The 20,549-nt window shown below is 41.4% G+C and overlaps 1 protein-coding gene across 1 annotated transcript in view; it reads left to right on the top strand.

Annotated features, from left to right (window-relative positions):
- Positions 1-18,146: 18,146 nt before the first annotated feature.
- LOC117968204 (H-2 class II histocompatibility antigen, A-Q alpha chain-like) overlaps positions 18,147-20,549 on the top strand; it is a 35,663-nt gene continuing 33,260 nt past the window's right edge. The window contains exon 1 of the mRNA XM_059009108.1: positions 18,147-18,358. Within this exon, the coding sequence (XP_058865091.1) occupies positions 18,292-18,358 (67 nt within the window). The 5' untranslated portion in view covers positions 18,147-18,291. The remainder of the gene's footprint in view (positions 18,359-20,549) is intronic.

Below are 20,549 nucleotides of genomic sequence, written 5' to 3' on the forward strand. Positions count from 1 at the left end.
CCATCGCCCCGGTGCCACACTGCCATGAGCTCCCCGTACCCACTCCTCCGGAGAGAGAGCAGCCGTCTTTAGAAGAGAGCAGCAAGTCAGAGAGCGAGGAAGACGTTGTAGATCCAGATGACAATTTCAGAGGTGGAGCTGAGGAGAGAAACCCATACTACCCCAACCAAAAAGACTACTCACTTCTAAATCTTTTGTAGTCATTTTTGTATTACTTTAGTATAAATACATGTTAATTTGGATTCATATGTTGTTTTTTTCTGACTTTATGTGAACGAAAAGACACAAATTCGCCCGTTTTCTCATTGGAAATAGGTAAATTTCAAAATATCACTGTCCTGGTCACAAAAGCAAAGTTTGTGGGGAATAATAGCCATTTTCTATACTTTTGAGGCATAAGCAATTAGGAAATAACACTTACTACCCAGGATCAAAAATTGTGTTACATAGTGTTTTCTTTATACACACCCTGGTGAAGGTTGAAATGATTCCCTTTGTAAAGGGTATTTTGTATCCTCTTTATGCAATATGCTTTGTTGTTCTCATTCACTCTGTTTGTAAATTCCCAGTCATTCGACAGGGTAATGTATGCTTGGTTTAAACTTTCTTCTTTTAAAACATATCTATTATAATTTGCCACTAAGAAATCTTAACCCTTTCAGACCTGGTGTCCATTACAATGTACATCACATGTTTGAGCTTTTTTTTATAGCATATTACATCACTGGCTTCTGATTGGTGATTAGTGAACTCTGAAGGACGCTAAAGAACCAATCAGAAGGCAGTATTGCCTTACTAGTTGACATTTGAACAAGTAACACCACACTGGTCTTCAGCATGACAGCACAGCCCCTCAGCCACCCAAGTAAGGAACACTTGTAACAGTTTTATATGTATATCTAGACATTTATTTACTCATTTGCTTGATTTAACATGATATTTAAACATGATATTTGTTAGTTCAAGTGTTATATGCTAAGTTCCAAAATAAGTTTTAACACAAGATTTTTCTAAAAAATCGTTGTCCATTACAATGGACGTTTGGTCCAAAGAGATGAAATCTAAGTAAATCTATGAGTATTGTTAAAAACTGCTATCACATTCAAAACAGTGTATTAGCACAATACAAAAAGTTAATATTTGTTCAAAAATATTTCACACTTAGGATGTACAGCTTTAGATATCCTGGAACTTCTGGCAGAAGGAAATTTGTCAGAAATAGGGAGTTTGAATAGTGATGACGAGGTTGAAGATACAACCAGACTTCAATCAGCCTAAATGTGTAAGTCTGCAGAGAATGGATCACCTTACCCTGCCAGGTATGATTGTGTTACTCCATTGTGATTATCTAGGAGTTTTATAGGTTTTTCTCCTCATTGGAATACACGAGAAGCCTCAATTAAATCCAATCATTAATCTGTTTAGACAGTTCTTTTCTATTTGGCAAATAACAATTTTCAAAAAGATCCGGCCAACTTTTCAGAATTAATTGGAGTCATGTACCAATAAATCAAGACTTCATATTTGTCCAACTTGAACCATGATCTCATCCTTTGTTTTCTCGACCCCCTCCTTTATCTGAAAAGTTAGGTGAATTAAGGTTCACAAGATCCTGGTTATAATCTAATACAAAAAATACTACTGTTATATGTGCATGCAAACACTATTTCTTATATGTGTTATATATGAGAGATGTTTTTAATATGTGACATCTTCTCTAATTGATTATATTTTGCTAAATTAAAAGTATGTGTTTCTCTTAACCTCATATTGTGTTTCAATATGTTTTTAATGAGTCAGTTTTGATTCCATATACTAATGTCTAACAGAGTATTTGACAAAAGATTGCCTCATACAATGGTCAGGTCAATTAGTTTCATTAAGTTTAAATTTTAGCTTGCGTGGTTCAGGGGGCGTGGAGCGGGGGTTCTAATCTTCCTTCTAATTTTCTAATTCCCTATCAATTAGTATCTATTTTCTATTTAAGCCCTGATCACCTGCACCTTTTTCTGTCTAGTGTTTTGTTTTTGTAGCAAACGCTCAGACGCAGTCGTTTCCTGCGCCACTGCTAAATATCTAAACTTCATGCCTCACTCACTGCAGGTCATTTCTCTGCACAGCGCTGCCAAGATATTATCAATCATTTTCCTACCTGCTCAGGTGATCCTTCTTTTTATTCAGCATCTCTTTTCGGGCTCAAGAGCTCCATCGTTACTCTTTCCTGTTCCATCCGTTCTCCACCTCAGCAACAGCGCCGTTCAAAGCGCAGCTTCATTACTCAACTTGTCTGCAACTTTATCAGAAAGACTGGTCCTCTGCTAAACTTTCAAAGCTCCTTCGACAAGACATCGACATTCCCGTTGTCAGCGATTGCCTTACTTTAGCTCTATTAAATCCACCATGAAGCTTTGTCTGCAGAATCTCTCTTTACTCTTCGCCTGCAATCAGACGTCCCTCCCCTGCAGCACCCCCGATCCCACAGAGCCAGCACAATTCTGTTCCATCAGAAGATCCTGCCCTGGACCTCCATCAGCTACGTTCAACCTTTTAAAAGACGTATCCTGCCCATTACAAACTCAATTTCAACCAATGTCGGCTCGTGGTTTGACTGGTCACAACATGCTCCAACGATAGTGCCGTACTGCAACTTTTCCACCGGTGCCTTACAGACCATGGTTACCACGGCAACGCCCTCATTGAGTGACTGCGGGGTGTGGTAAGTTGTCATGGTGACCAGGCAGCGTCATCAGGCTCTGCGTGCTCTGTGCCTCAGTACTGCAATCTTCTGGCTTCTTGTTGCTGCGCTTTCACAACTGGCGGAGACTAATTCAACGCGCCGAATCATGACATCTAAATACTGCGTTAACTTATTTATATACAGACGTGCTCAAATTTGTTGGTACCCTTACAGCTCATTGAAATAATGCTTCATTCCTCCTGAAAAGTGATGAAATTAAAAGCTATTTTATCATGTATACTTGCATGCCTTTGGTATGTCATAGAATAAAGCAAAGAAGCTGTGAAAAGAGATGAATTATTGCTTATTCTACAAAGATATTCTAAAATGGCCTGGACACATTTGTTGGTACCCCTTAGAAAAGATAATAAATAATTGGATTATAGTGATATTTCAAACTAATTAGTTTCTTTAATTAGTATCACACATGTCTCCAATCTTGTAATCAGTCATTCAGCCTATTTAAATGGAGAAAAGTAGTCACTGTGCTGTTTGGGATCATTGTGTGCACCACACTGAACATGGACCAGAGAAAGCAAAGGAGAGAGTTGTCTGAGGAGATCAGAAAGAAAATAATAGACAAGCATGGTAAAGGTAAAGGCTACAAGACCATCTCCAAGCAGCTTGATGTTCCTGTGACAACAGTTGCAAATATTATTAAGAAGTTTAAGGTCCATGGAACTGTAGCCAACCTCCCTGGGCACGGCCGCAAGAGGAAAATCGACCCCAGATTGAACAGAAGGATAGTGCGAATGGTAGAAAAAGAACCAAGGATAACTGCCAAAGAGATACAAGCTGAACTCCAAGGTGAAGGTACGTCAGTTTCTGATCGCACCATCCGTCGCTTTCTGAGCGAAAGTGGGCTCCATGGAAGAAGACCCAGGAGGACTCCACTTTTGAAAGAAAAACATAAAAAAGCCAGACTGGAATTTGCTAAAATGCATATTGACAAGCCACAATCCTTCTGGGAGAATGTCCTTTGGACAGAACAGTCAAAACTGGAGCTTTTTGGCAAGTCACATCAGCTCTATGTTCACAGACGAAAAAATGAAGCTTTCAAAGAAAAGAACACCATACCTACAGTGAAACATGGAGGAGGCTCGGTTATGTTTTGGGGCTGCTTTGCTGCGCCTGGCACAGGGTGCCTTGAATCTGTGCAGGGCACAATGAAATCTCAAGACTATCAAGGCATTCTGGAGCGAAACGTACTGCCCAGTGTCAGAAAGCTCTGTCTCAGTCGCAGGTCATGGGTCCTCCAACAGGATAATGACCCAAAACACACAGCTAAAAGCACCCAAGAATGGATAAGAACAAAACATTGGACTATTCTGAAGTGGCCTTCTATGAGTCCTGATCTGAATCCTATCGAACATCTATGGAAAGAGCTGTAACTTGCAGTCTGGAGAAGGCACCCATCAAACCTGAGACAGCTGGAGCAGTTTGCTCAGGAAGAGTGGGCCAAACTAACTGTTAACAGGTGCAGAGCTACAGAAAACGTTTGATTGCAGTGATTGCCTCTAAAGGTTGTGCAACAAAATATTAGGTTAGCGGTCCCATCATTTCTGTCCATGCCATTTTCACTTGTTTTATTATTTACAATATTATGTTGAATAAAAAATCAAAAGCAAAGTCTGATTTCTATTAAACATGGAATAAACAATGGTGGATGCCAATTAATTTTGTCAGTTTCAAGTTATTTCAGAGAAAATTGTGCATTCTTCGTTTTTTGTGTAGGGGTACTGTCACAAAGACGGCCGGAGTGGGTGGTGTCAGACCAGAGCCAGGAAGTAACACACAGAGACTTGGAGTTTTGGTTAAGCTGAGCGCGTGATCGCGCTCAGCATTTAATAATTAACAGAACAGAACAGAAAATAAAAGGTTTTAAACACAAAAACAGGACACGGCACTTGAGGCCAAAATAAAAGGACAAACAAAACGTACTAACACACAAACGGTGGATGCACAGACAACCGAACAAACACGGTGAGTGAAAACACTTATTTACTTTACGTTGTTTTATTTTCTCCTCTCTCTCCCGTTCTCCACTCACCGAACACCCAACAACCAGTGAGTGAAAACATGCAGCTTTTATGCAGTTGTACCGAGACTCGATTGCTAGTCAATCATTCAATTGGAATCTCGGTACAACTGCACGTGAATTAATTAAAGTGCAATTCCCCGTGCTCACATATTATTACTTTTTACTTGCACGTGATGTGATGTGCCATCCCCGTGCCTAATACAAATATACAATTTACACACACGTGAAACACAGACCCGCTTATATCCCGTGTACCAATGCCTATACACCAACATTTACACACAACACGTAACATATAACATACACAGGGGGGGCACTTTGCCACAGGTACCAACAAATTTGAGCACGTCTGTACATGAGTAACTGTCCTAACATGTCTAGAATATTTATTATTCAAATCTAAGGGAATAAGCAAATGTTTTTCTACATAGACAAGGATTTTAATCGTAATAACCTCATATATTCTACCCTGCTTAACTCAAGTCAATGGTTAATTCCAATCGTAACCTCTGGACGGCAGTATAATACCACAAGTTCTGTCTCCATTTTAAGCCGGTTTGCTATTATTATTTATTTCTTGGCGGACGCCCTTATCCAGGGCGACTTACAATCGTAAGCAAATACATTTCAAGAATCACAGTGCAAGTAATAATACAATTAAGAGCAAGATAAATACAATGACTTTGTACAAGTGTGACAAAATACAATTCAATAATACAGCAGATAACAGTGTCAGTGATAGTTACATCAGGATATAATTAAATACAAAATACAACAGATTAAACACTTGACAGATTATAGTACTCTGAAGTACAGGATTAAATGCAGTAAAATAGGGGGCAGATAAGAGCAAGTAAAGCGCATTTAAGGAAGGGCGATATGTGTCCCAGGGGAAAAACAGAGGAGTTCTACAGGTGCTTTCTGAAGAGCTTGTTCTCACTCTGATGGATTCTCAGGAGTTCCCCTCCTGCCTCGACCTTTTCGTCTACCTATATCAACTGACATTCTTCAATTTCAACTCTACCTGCCCCTTTGAGGACCTGGTCATGAAGCCACGTACTTATCAGCTTTCTGAAATACTCAGAATCTACAGTCACGTTAACTTCCAGCTTCCCTGCATCAGGCATCCATTCCAGCGACCTCTTCCTGTTCCCGGATTCATGCTTCTTCATCTGGCTCCTCTCCTCCAAACCAACAAATTTCACCAAGACACTTTATTCAACCTTAAAAGTTATCATTTCATCAACGTGAGCTGCTAGTCAGATACGGAAATCATGTCCTACAACTATCAACATTTCAGTCAAGTGCCCTCCTATCCTGCAGTAGACAATACACTCATAGACTGCTCCCGACCAAGTCAATAGGTTTTGCAGCAGCCTCAGAGCAACGCCTTCTTCATCCTCTTAGGTTCTATAGCGGCCTCAGATCTATGCATTCTTCATCTCTGCCCCATCTCTGGCTTCATCTAAATCACCTTAATACTCTAAGTCCAATATCCACCGCATTCAGCAGATCTCTGCTCTCTGCAGCAGACCACCACACTCTACCAATGGCTGTCCACCGTTCTCTATTACAGATCACTGCTTCAGCAGATCTCTGCTCTCTACAGCAGGCCACTGCTCATTATTGACAGCACTTCATTGTTACTTCCTCAGATCTCTGCACTGTTCAGCAGATCCCGTCCTCTTCTGTTAATTGCTCCTCACTACAGCAGATCTCTGCTCCCTCTTCAGATCTACTCACTATTATAGCATGCAAAAGTTTCTCTAGTTTACAGTCTAAATCTGTAACTGCACTTCTCCAGAGCTTCCAACGCTCCCGCTTTCCTCCAATATGCAGATCGTGGCAGCATTCCGCAATCAAGGCTAACGCTAATCCCCATCTAATCAAAATACGAGGTGCTTGACTTTCTCAGCAATCTATTCATATGTCCACACATCCTCTCAAATATTACAGCATTAATACATGGTGAGAGACGCGGTATGAGACTGGAAATCTGTCTTGTTTATGAGTTAAGGAGTTCCACTACTAGGAGAATAACTGGAGTTGTGAAACCCAGTCTCTGAATGTGAGTTCACCTTTTCCATTTCAAGCAGATGATAGTAGCAAACCGCTGATCGATCCCGTATTAACTGACACATAGGATGGTCAACATCTCATCTCTGCCCTCCATTCCAGAAAATGGAGCACAAAGGGTGCTGAGCTTCCCCAGCAGTCGATTTACACATGTTCGTTCAGTTCCAGCTGCTACCTCAACTGTCAGTTCCAGCTCCCCTTCTGTCTCTACTTTTAGTATCCAAGCTCCGTCAGCTGGTCCCATCTGCTGCCCCCCCCCAGACTCCCCAGCTTCACCAGCTGCTATTTGACTGAATCCTACTCTCAGTAACCTCCTTCAATCTGCTCAGCATTTCATATCTGCAGCCCTCTCCCTCCTTCAAAAGCTTCATATTCTACAGCTTGGTCAGTGTTTTAAACGTTCTGTGCCAGAATCAGATTCATCCTATTCCTTCAATCAAACCAGATCATGGCTTTAATCGTCCACGCTAGGGATTTTCTCTCTTCCCACCATTCTCTCCATACCAGTAGTTCGTCTGACTCTCCGCGGAATCTTCAAAAGATCCCCCCCCTGCTGCACCTTCCCGCCTGCCCATATCAACAGACATTCTCCATTCACTCATCTCTATTCTTCGGAAAGGTTGCTTCTCCCCCTACAAAGATCTCCTCATGGAGACCATCTGCCGAACAGCCACCTTCGGTTTCCTCAGAGTTTCAGAATTCACAGTTCCTTCAGCTTCTAGTTTCCCCACAGCGGGTATTCGTTTATGTGACCTCTCTTGTATTTCCAACTCCTACTTCATAATCCGGCTGCGTACCTCAAAGACAGATCAGCTCCGGCGCGGTCAGTTCATTCAGCTCTCAAGGATTGAATCTTCTATCTGCCCTTTCTCAGCAATGTCAAGATATCTCTCCATCAGGAAACCCTCCCCCCCTATTCATCGATTCTTCTCACTCCATTATCACTCATCACTGGTTCTCAGCCCACCTCTCCACCCTCCTCTCCAGAACAGGCCTCCCTCCTCAGCTTTATACTCCCCACTCATTTCGTATAGGCGCAGCTACTTCCGCCGCAAGGGCCAGCATCAACCATAGCCCGATCAAGACCATGGGGCGCTGGTCCTCTTCTGCAGTGGATTCTTATGTTCATTCATCTCCCTCCGATATAGTTGTAGCCCATTTTAAAATAGCTAGTATGCCCAGAGTGGGGGCTACCTGACTGCCGGGGCCACCAGAGGTTTTCCCCTAATTGGCCTCAAGGGTTTTTCCTTTCCACTGAGCAGCAGGTATACACATAATCACATCCTACTAATATATCCACTAACCTCCCTCTGTTCGTCTCGTTTGTCCTTCTGGTCTTGTGTCTATGTTATGTGTTGGCATGGCTGTCTTTGTTCGTCTCACAGTGTGGGAGATTTCATGAGGTGCCGGGGGTCCATCCTTTGGGGGGCAAGTGAGTCTCACTTCTCCGACCTCAGGGTTAGGCATCCGCCTCCCTTACCTTCAGGGGGGTTCTCACCATGTGAGTCAGAGCGGACCCCCGGCCATACCCTGTCCTGTCGCAGCTCCTGCGCTTATCTTGCCTCACTCGAGGCTCTGTTCAATTCTGTCTTTCTTTTGGGACGTGGCCCTCATGCTCGAGTCCCATACTAATCTCTATGCTTTGTCCTTATTTCAGGTCCCAGGCAGCGTGACGTCTCGATCAATCAGGGGTTTAACGAGCGCCTCTTACAGAAGTCTCAGATACTGGGTACCTCTCTCTCTCTCTCATCTCCTTTCATGTCCCGGTCATCTGGGACCAACTTCCTCTCGAAGGGCGGCTCTCCAAGTCATAACCCTCATATGTGTTTTCGGTATGCTGGGTCCTCTGCCCCTGGGATGTGTCGGCATCGCCGCCCTCAGTCAGCGACCACCTTTTCTATGCTGTCTCCGGTATGCTGGGTCCTCTGCCCCTGGGATGTGTCGGCATCGCCGCCCTCAGTCAGCAACCATCTTTCTATCCTACTAACTGCTCCTTCTGCTGCTTCTGCTTTTCCTTCACCCCAGCTCATGCCCCGTGAAGTGGTAATAATAGTCTTGTATTTAGCACGCTCTGACCTTTATCTGATTCTAAGAGTTGCTTGCACAAGCAGATTTCCACAAACCCCTGTTTTTTCAAGGCTAATGTCTTTGATTAATTTAGAACACCATTGAAAGCACTTTTTCAAATATATGGCCTACTTGTTGTCCCAAGATATATTTCTTATCTGTATTAGACCATTAATTCCATAAACCTTAACTTCCAAACCCATAAACTTGCAGCCTGAAGTTATGGACAATCAAGGATTACCAAGATGAATTACCTTCTCTTTTGCTTCACTGGAGTGGAAGGCAAAGGAGGCTCCCTGTTTTTTTATAGCTCTTACATCTTAATAAGAGAGAGAGGCCACATTCCCAATGCTAGCAGAAGTTTCTATCAAAGAACTGCTTTTACATAGCCTCTAGTAAACCATACTAATTCCACTGACATTAACCTCCAAAAAACCTATTTTAAATGAAAATAAAGAGAATCAACAACGACATACATGATAGTATATTATTACAAACTAACACAAAGAATATATCTTAATACCTTTATATTCTGTAATTTGATGGATATTATAATGTCTAAAGGACTTTTCATTAAGTTGGAGAAAGAAACTGAACTAATCCTTAAATTGATTAAATTAAATGCTCGCTCCGAATTCCACTGTCCTCTGGCACTACAGTGAAGTCATGAACAAGCAATAACACTCGCCAGTTTAAATAATATGTTTCTTATTAGACGGAATACTTAAAACATATTATTAATTCTATGAAATCAAATAGATCTTTTTAGTTTCAAATATTGTTCTTTCTAGAAAAGGGTTAATCATTATAATTTGGTAATTTTCAATACCTGGCCTTTGTGTCTAATTTCTATTTCCTTGACCATTATAACCTTCAGTCAGTGTCAGTTAGTACTGAACTTATTTAATCTTCAACCATAATTAATTTACTTCAGTTTAACAGTTGCTCCTACAACAGTAGCCTGCACTAATCGGTTATTGGGCAAATTAACCAATAACATTGAATGGGCACGAATGCAATTCAAGCCCACTAAATCAAGGAGCATCTCTATAATTAAAGGCAAAGTAGTAGATAAAACATTCTTATTTAATGGTGAGGCAATACCAACAGTGTCTGAGAAGCCAGTGAAGAGTCTTGGGAGATGGTACGACGGGGATCTAAAGGACACAGTTCGTGTGGGAGAAGTTAGACAACAAGCAGTGGAAGGGTTGAAGAGCATAGACAGCTGCGCTCTACCAGGTAAACTAAAACTCTGATGCTTTCAGTTTGGTCTACTGCCGAGGTTGCTGTGGCCACTGACTGTGTACAAGGTTTCTTTGACAACAGTAGAGAAGCTGGAAGCTTTAATCAGTTCATACATCAGGAAATGGTTGGGAGTTCCACGCTGCCTCAGCAGAGTGGGACTTTATGGTAAAGGAATACTGCAGCTACCAGTCTCCGCTCTAGCCGAGGAGTTTAAGTGCGCCAAGGTCAGACTGGAAATGACATTAGTAGAGTCACGCGACAAATGCGTAAGGGAGGCAGCACCTGTGTTGAAAACTGGAAGAAAGTGGGCGGCAAAGAAAGCTGTGGAAGATGCAAAGGCTGCCCTTCGAATTGGTGATATCATGGGGCAAGTTCAGCATGGAAGAGGGGGTCTTGGACTTAGTTCAGCTCCTCCTACATGGCACAAGGCAGCCCCAGCTCAAAGGAGGAAGCTGGTAGTCAACGAGGTGCAAAAGCAGGAGGAGAGAATGAGGTGTATAAAGGCCATTTCCCAGGCCAAGCAGGGAGAATGGATGAGATGGGAGAGTGTGGAACAACGCAAGATTGGCTGGCAAGACCTATGGTCAATGGAACAGAGCAGGATCAGTTTCCTCATCAGGTCAACATATGATGTTCTCCCATCACCACAGAACCTAAACCTCTGGGTAGGAGAGGATCCCTCATGTCCTTTGTGTTCATCACCTGCAACATTAAGGCACATTTTGACAGGATGTAAGGTGGCTCTTAGCCAAGGACGGTTTACTTGGCGCCATGACCAGGTGCTGCGATGTTTGGCCTTAGCATTGGAAGACAAGCGTAACATGACCAATAAGTTGCCACCTGTTCCATCAAAACATTACACACAAAAGACAACATTCCTCCGCCCAGGAGAGCAACCACCAAGAAAAGGTGTTAAAACCAATCCATGCCCAGGACAACTGGAAGCTGCTAGAGACCGGAAAATGCTAGCAGATGTTGGTCAACGGCTTATTTTTCCACCTGAGATTGCCACCACTAACCTTCGACCAGATATTGTCTTGTGGTCTGGATCAGCACGCCTTGTTCACCTGATAGAGTTAACAGTGCCATGGGAGGATGCTGTAGATGAGGCGTATGAGAGGAAGAAACTGCGGTATGCTCAACTAGCCACTGAAGCGGAACAGCGAGGATGGAGAGTCCGGGTTTACCCAGTGGAAGTGGGTTGTCGAGGATTTGTGGCACACTCTACAACCCGGTTTCTCAGAGACGTCGGATTCAGTGGCCAAGAGTTGCGTTGCACAGTGAAGAACTTATCTGAAGCAGCAGAGAGGAGCAGCAACTGGCTGTGGTTGAGACGGAAAGATTCTGGCTGGGGATCTCAAGCACAATAGAAAGAAAGAAACGCTGATGTACAGGTAAGTAAGCTGGGCTGAGTTGAGTGGGGGACGGAGGGGGGTGATGCTGGGACGCCAGAATCACCGTCGAGCCCTCTTGAGGTGTCGTGGGCTAGTCGACGAAACACTGAGGATGGAAGGTGCCCACTTGAAAACCCCAGAGATGTACCCTACTTAGCTCAATCCAGACGGTTGTCATGCTGATGCGCTGGGGAGGCCGCACTATGGTTGATCCCCGGAGCCAGCATCGCAGCCGTTGTGTGTGCTGATGCGCCAGGAAGGCAAAATAAGCTGATCCCTGGAGCCAGCATTACACTTCAGCCATTAACACCAGACAGAAGGATATCTACATCATCATATGGAAGGAAATGTAAATGGATGGAGACACATATGGATCACATTAGTTTACTGTAAAGCTACGTCTTAGTTGGTGCTTATCTTGGCGAGAGCCGAGTTCAAATCAGCATGAAGTTTTAACATCTACTCTCGTGTGATGGAAATCATTATTTCATTGGTAATTCTTTCTAAGATTTGAATGGATGGTCCAGTTATTTATATCTAAATACAGGCCAGTATTAATACATTAAACTTCTATAGTACTATAATGACTGAACTAAGTCTGACCCTGTCCTCTGTTCACACAAAATCCAGCCAAAACAGATTTTTCTTAAGACCTCAGCTGTTGCCAATTTCAATATTAATTAATATGTTTCAAAAAGTCCCTATCTGTGCTGTTTTCTCACACATATATCTAGAAAATAATACTCCCCTTTGAATCTTGTCCTTGGAAACATAAATCTATAGGTAGGAATAGTGTCTTCTTTTTCAGCTGAAATTGTACCTTTTTATCAAGCGTCATGCTTTCTGAAGATAAGGATATAAAACAAATCCAGAAGACATGCAAGCGGTAAATCGGTATTCTACATTTTCTTTAAACTCCCTCTCCTCACTTCAAGGCTACCTAATCAACACTAAATCACAAGCTTTCAGCTTAATGTTTTAATGAAACAACTGGTGAACTGACCTATTTCATGGAGCAAGGGAGCCATCTACTGGCGATACAAGGGTACTCTCTCTTTATTCTTTTATGTGTTTTCTCTTCAAAAGACCCCTAACCCTTTATTTTTCATATCAGAAAGTCTATATTATTCAAAACACCATAAAACATATATTTTTTCATCAATACATGTCATATTTGAACTCGTCTAGTATATGTCCAGCATATCAGCACGTTTCCAGCAGGATTCAAATTCTGTGCCAGGTTCAGCTCGAGTTGGTTCTGCAAACACCACAACAGGTACCTTGATCCAGCGCTTTGCATCACAGGTGTGGGTTGCCATGGTCTTGACTTCATACCTACAAGATACTTGGACACGTTTATTTGGGACACCTTCTACACATTCCAACTTGGCTAAATGTGCCCATTTCACTAAGTGACCGCCTTCACAGTTCATGCATTCAGTCCTTTTAACATCCTGTGGGTCTACATTCAAATGAGAGAAAGAAAATCCTTCAGAATCATTACATTCAAACAAGATCCGACAGTGTCCAGCTAAATGACTGCAAGCTGGACAAGGTTTGGGCCCAGTCACTGGTGATTTACCTCTGCACCTATTACATGCACACATGACAAGAGGATTACTTTTCATTTCACGAGTCAGGGTTAGCTCTGCACCTTGTACAATAGTTCTGGATCTGTACATATTGTTTCTATACATTTCATTTTGTTCACATAGGGTCACTTTGCGCGGTGTGCCCTCCATCCAGAATACTGAAGGAGGCCAAAACTCACTGTTATTCATATTTTCAGGCACCCAGTTGCTGCTTTGCTCCACATCATCAGTTGGCAGACTTAACACAACTGAATCTGAATCAATTGATGAACCGTGAACCTTAGCTACTGAAATCCGCCATGTAAAGGGGTCCAATGTTTTACTGCACAGAATAACTGGTTCAAGGTCAGCTGCGACAATATATATATATATATATATATATATATATACAGACTTGCTCAAATTTGTTGGTACCCCTCCACAAAAAATGAAGAATGCACAATTTTCTCTGAAATAACTTGAAACTGACAAAAGTAATTGGCATCCACCATTGTTTATTCCATATTTAATAGAAATCAGACTTTGCTTTTGATTTTTTATTCAACATAATATTGTAAATAACAAAACAAATGAAAATGGCATGGACAAAAATGATGGGACTGCTAACCTAATATTTTGTTGCACAACCTTTAGAGGCAATCACTGCAATCAAACATTTTCTGTAGCTCTCAATGAGACTTCTGCACCTGTTAACAGGTAGTTTGGCCCACTCTTCCTGAGCAAACTGCTCCAGCTGTCTCAGGTTTGATGGGTGCCTTCTCCAGACTGCAAGTTTCAGCTCTTTCCATAGATGTTCGATAGGATTCAGATCAGGACTCATAGAAGGCCACTTCAGAATAGTCCAATGTTTTGTTCTTATCCATTCTTGGGTGCTTTTAGCTGTGTGTTTTGGGCCATTATCCTGTTGGAGGACCCATGACCTGCGACTGAGACAGAGCTTTCTGACACTGGGCAGTACGTTTCGCTCCAGAATGCCTTGATAGTCTTGAGATTTCATTGTGCCCTGCACAGATCCAAGGCACCCTGTGCCAGGCGCAGCAAAGCAGCCCCAAAACATAACCGAGCCTCCTCCATGTTTCACTGTAGGTATGGTGTTCTTTTCTTTGAAAGCTTCATTTTTTCGTTTGTGAACATAGAGCTGATGTGACTTGCCAAAAAGCTCCAGTTTTGACTCATCTGTCCAAAGGACATTCTCCCAGAAGGATTGTGGCTTGTCAATATGCATTTTAGCAAATTCCAGTCTGGCTTTATTATGTTTTTCTGTCAAAAGTGGAGTCCTCACTTTTCAGGAGGAATGAAGCATTATTTCAACGAGCTGTAAGGGTACCAACAAATTTGAGCACGTCTGTATATAGCAGGGGGTTTAAGATCCTGTAAAGTGTAGGGGTGTGGCAAAGTGGCTGGTGATTTTAAACAGGTGCAGAGGTGATGCAGTGCAGAAATAATCACACACCAGGAAACTGTAATCCATTTGGAAAAGGAGGTCTTTTATTTATAACTCCCAGTCTGGCGATCAAACAATAAACCTCTGGCAATACACACCAATGTGTAAAGCACGGAAGAAACAATAATAAAGGGATTGAAGTCCAAATAATAAATACATGTTATCCGCCCCACAATAATACAATACACAGTCACCAGTCATGTTTCTATACCTGGTGTATTGCCCTGTCTGTATACAGTGATGTTTCTATACCTGGTGTATTGCCCTGTCTGTATACAGTGATGTGTCTATACCTGGTGTATTGCCCTGTCTGTATACAGTGATGTTTCTATACCTGGTGTATTGCCCTGTCTGTATACAGTGTTGTTTCTATACCTGGTGTATTGCCCTGTCTGTATACAGTGATGTGTCTATACCTGGTGTATTGCCCTGTCTGTATACAGTGATGTTTCTATACCTGGTGTATTGCCCTGTCTGTATACAGTGTTGTTTCTATACCTGGTGTATTGCCCTGTCTGTATACAGTGATGTGTCTATACCTGGTGTATTGCCCTGTCTGTATACAGTGATGTTTCTATACCTGGTGTATTGCCCTGTCTGTATACAGTGTTGTTTCTATACCTGGTGTATTGCCCTGTCTGTATACAGTGATGTTTCTATACCTGGTGTATTGCCCTGTCTGTATACAGTGATGTTTCTATACCTGGTGTATTGCCCTGTCTGTATATAATGTTGTTTCTATACCTGGTGTATTGCCCTGTCTGTATACAGTGATGTTTCTATACCTGGTGTATTGCCCTGTCTGTATACAGTGATGTTTCTATACCTGGTGTATTGCCCTGTCTGTATGCAGTGATACAGTGATGTTTCTATACCTGCTGTATTGCCCTGTCTGTATACAGTGTTGTTTCTATACCTGGTGTATTGCCCTGTCTGTATACAGTGATGTTTCTATACCTGGTGTATTGCCCTGTCTGTATACAGTGATGTTTCTATACCTGGTGTATTGCCCTGTCTGTGTACAGTGATGTTTCTATACCTGGTGTATTGCCCTGTCTGTATGCAGTGATGTTTCTATACCTGGTGTATTGCCCTGTCTGTATACAGTGATGTTTCTATACCTGGTGTATTGCCCTGTCTGTGTACAGTGATGTTTCTATACCTGGTGTATTGCCCTGTCTGTATGCAGTGATGTTTCTATACCTGGTGTATTGCCCTGTCTGTATACAGTGTTGTTTCTATACCTGGTGTATTGCCCTGTCTGTATACAGTGTTGTTTCTATACCTGGTGTATTGCCCTGTCTGTATACAGTGTTGTTTCTATACCTGGTGTATTGCTCTGTCTGTATACAGTGATGTTTCTATACACAGACACACAGGGATCAGCACAATACTGAGACACACAGACACACAGGGATCAGCACAATACTGAGACACACAGACACACAGGGATCAGCACAATACTGAGACACACAGACACACAGGGATCAGCACAATACTGAGACACACAGACACACGGGGATCAGCACAATACTGAGACACACAGGGATCAGCACAATACTGAGACACACAGACACACAGGGATCAGCACAATACTGAGACACACAGGGATCAGCACAATACTGAGACACACAGACACACAGGGATCAGCACAATACTGAGACACACAGGGATCAGCACAATACTGAGACACACAGACACACGGGGATCAGCACAATACTGACAGTAACAGCGGCTACGGGAAATACTCCTGCACTGAAAGTTTAACAATATATTTTATTAAACATTTTGTTGACCACTTGGGTACGCTACACTGAACTCACACACTCAGAAATAGAAAATTCTGCCCATGTTTTGCTTGTTAAGTTTTAATAGGTCATTTTAAGAACAATAAAGTGAGGAAAATACAGAAATTATGAATGTATTCATGAAATATAGGTGAAAACATTTCTGCGTGTTACCTTTCAGTGCAGGGCAGTGAGCGTCAGATGTCGTAGTCACTAGAGGCCTCTAGAGGGTGCAAAATAACTTAACACTTAAATGTGGAAAATAATACAATTCTAAAGTTATTTATAAAAATATAGTAAAACAAAATACAACTGCAACTTCAGTCCACATCATATGCAACTTACACCTAACCCAACCCTATTAGAACATTTTTTTAGTGTGTGAGTTAAGTGCACTAAAACACATTGTAATCTCACACGTTTAACCTGGAATTTAAGTACAGATTAAAAGTGTTCTAATATAATTAAATAACGAAAATACTAAACGTGCATTTAATCAGTGTAACAGGTACAGCAAGTACCTGAAAGTGGTAGTTTATATTTATAATCGCTACATTTGTATAATATATATTTGAAGTGTAATATATAAGTTAATACGTCGTGTGAAGGATGTCGCTTATTGTATAAGAGATGTCATCTCGGGCAGTTTGGGCGAGAGGATCGCAAAGCAAACCGAAGCTGAGCAGTTCTCTCTGCACAAACTGCGCGAAATGATGTATCTTTTACAATAAGAGACACACGCGTCACACGACGTAGATGACGTGAAACACACGTGTTTTTAAACAACAAACCCGCCTGATAGAACTTCATTATGAATATCTGCAAGAACAATGTAAACATCACGACTTCAGCCACAAAACTATTAGAACGCAGTCGCTAGATACGTGTCTTTTATTTCTTTATTTCTTATATGCAGGTCGTATCTACACAGAATGGACGGCGAATATGGTAGCAGTGCTTGCGATATTTCTAAGTGTCATACCAGTGGTCTGCCAGCAGATGGCGCTGCAGCATTGTGATTAACCGATATGCGCGCTCAACGTTGTTTAAAGCTGTATTTCCAAATTACCGTATTAGTATTAAGTAAATGATAAGCCATTTCTATGAAGCATATTTCTATTTATAAATCAATATTATCTGACAGTGTTTTGGAAAATAAAATTGTAGCAAAACATTACAACATGCTATTTATTTTTAAGTAGAAAAATAAAATTGCAGACTTTGCAAAATGTACCTGCGACCCTTATTACAGGTGATGGCTAGTTCACATCAGAGCACAGGACCTCAGGGAGTCCCATGACTGGAACCATGGTTTATACTTTTATACAACCTTTTATATTTCAATTTAAAATGGTGGTCAATGTAGACTTCATGAAAGAAAGAAAGAAAGAAAGAAAAAGAAAGAAAGAAAGAAAGCTGTTTGGTGCAGTGGGGTGATGTTAATATTAATACACTAGACCAGCCTTTCAACTTCCTCTGGAGGTCTGGGTTCCAGTCTGGGGGGCTAGGTGGTGTACTGGGTTCATGTTAGTGATAGTGATAGTGTTAGTGTTAATGTTAATGTGAATGCACTGGTCTTGTCTTTTCATACAGTAAAGTGCACTTCTCGTAAGGTAGGTATTACATGGAGCGCATTGAGACACAGCCTTGTGTTATTTTTCAATGTGGAAAGTGCTGCTCTACCCGGTAACAGCAGCACAGGGAGCCTGTGAATTTTGTGATTGGTGGATGTGAAAGGGTGCTGATTTAAACCACAGACAGCAGAGAGCAGTTTCAGTTCTCTTGTGAAGTTCACAAGTAGCAGGTGTGTGTGAGTGTGCTGTGACAGAGCTAGCCAGAGACCAGACCCTCTCACTGCACAGGAAACATCACATCTGGATACAGTCAGGACTCGGATACTGTGTGAACATGAAGTCCTGTGTGTTCCTGGCCGCGCTGCTGCTGACTGTGTGGACCGCTGTGCAGGCTGAGACCGGTAAGAACCGAACACTGTAGATATAAACCGTGTATATGAAATGAAGCCCTCTGCACAAGTACTTCATGAGTCACACTTTTCTGAAACATACCCTGTGATTCAATGTTAATTATTCTTGTGCCATAAAACAAAACAACAGATGTGATAATTGATGGTTTATATATATATATATATATATATGTGTGTGTGTGTGTGTGTGTATGTGTGTGTGTGTGTGTGTGTGTGTGTGTGCGTGTTTTGTATTATTTTATGCACTATGGTTTAGACCAGGGACATTTGAGATTTCATTTCTAAACATAAAATATTTCAAGATTTTGTCCACACTCAAATATTTATTTGAAAATTGTTAATATAAAATTAAATACATATTTCATATAAAACTTAATGAGTTATGTTTCACATAATTAACATTAGTAACACATTTATAAATATATTTGAAACAGAAATAAAAATCTTTGAATCTTTATAAATATTCACAACAACATTATTTGAAATATGTAATTATGTAGACTCATGCCCGGTGGCAGTGCAGCTGATTGGGGGCACTAAGCAGCAATATTTTCTGGGCTCTCCTCCTCCCTTTTTTGGTTTCTATTTTTAATTACCCTCCTTTCTGTTGTAATTGATTGCTATCAATCCGACTCTGATCCTGCATTAAAACATTCAAAACATGTCAATTGTGAAATGAATTTAGCTAATACAGTAACAGGGTGATTTTCAAAGATTTTTGCTCCAGAGCAAAATTTGCCCCTGATTTTCTGAAAGTAATTGTAAAAGTTTAAAGGTGCAAATCTAGCAAGAGACAACGTAGGTAGAAAAGAGAAATACAATTAAGATTGCTTTTCATTTAAACAGTTTTGGAAAATTATCTGGAGTTTATTTGCAGTTAGAAAAAGTGGAGCAAATTGTGCGCTGGAGCAAAAAGTTTTGAAAGTTGTCCTGTAAATGTTTCTCTGCTTCGTAACATCATTCTGGGAGCGCTCAGAGCAGAACGGCGCAACACTTTGGTGTACTTTGCTGTACTTCAACAAATACTGTACTAATCAGACATGGAAACTCGACTGAATAAACAATGTATTACTTGCTTTCAACAGCAGAGGATGATAAAGACACTTCTAACTTGCTTTCTGTATTGAGCTTGCTTACATTTGTAACATGAATAGATATTTATTTATTTATTTATTTATTTATTTATTTACAGTTATATAGCGCTTTTCATCACTAGGACCTCAAGGCTCTTTACAGCATTTTACAATATTATACAAACATTTAAAGGCAAAGATAATTCCTATAAAACAGTTAAAAAGACTATACACAGTCAGTGCTAAAATTATGGTAAAAAAAAGCCATTTTATAAAAATTGGCTTTCAATGCTGTTTTAAAAGTAGAACGATTCCCTTCTTTTTTGACTGAAGCTGGCAGAGCATTCCACAAGATTGGGGCTTCACAAGAGGAGGCCCTCCGTCCCTCCCTCCCTCCCTCCCTCCCTCCCTCCCGCACCATCTTTATTCACTCTCGGAACTACCAGCAGCCCCACATCCTGCGATCTTAGAGTACGACTTGGATTGTAAGGGGTCTAAGTTTGGCTATATTCCTCAAATGATAAAAAGATACTTTAATAATTTTTTTTTAAATATGCGACTCAAATGATACATTTGGACCAAAAGTGACCCCAAATTCCTCATTTCCAGTTTTAGATTTGATGAAAAACTGCTGAACCCTAACTCATGTAAGTCAATATTTGTTATTTGGTTCTGACAGCCCACAAGCATAACCTCTCTTTTGTCTGAATTCAGCATTAAACAAAACCTTTTTTTTTGCATGGATTCCATCTCCATTTATTTATTAAAACAAAATTCTGCCTATGGGCTAAGGTCTTTTCGACACCATTGCCTTAGCTTCCCAGCTCTACTATACAAATCCTGCACACGGTGCATGTACAGCACTGCCCTTGAAGACCCTACTGTCACAGCAAACGGGACACATTCTTGCTCTGTAGACACCCCGCACCCTGCTGTGATTGTAATGCAGCAGCACGTTCTTGCTCTGAGTAGACACTCTGCACCCTGCTGTGATTGTAATGCAGCAGCACGTTCTTGCTCTGAGTAGACACTCTGCACCCTGCTGTGATTGTAATGCAGCAGCACGTTCTTGCTCTGAGTAGACACCCCGCACCCTGCTGTGATTGTAA

The sequence above is a fragment of the Acipenser ruthenus genome, chromosome 38 (genome assembly GCF_902713425.1).
Source record: "Acipenser ruthenus chromosome 38, fAciRut3.2 maternal haplotype, whole genome shotgun sequence".
Lineage (NCBI taxonomy): Eukaryota > Metazoa > Chordata > Actinopteri > Acipenseriformes > Acipenseridae > Acipenser > Acipenser ruthenus.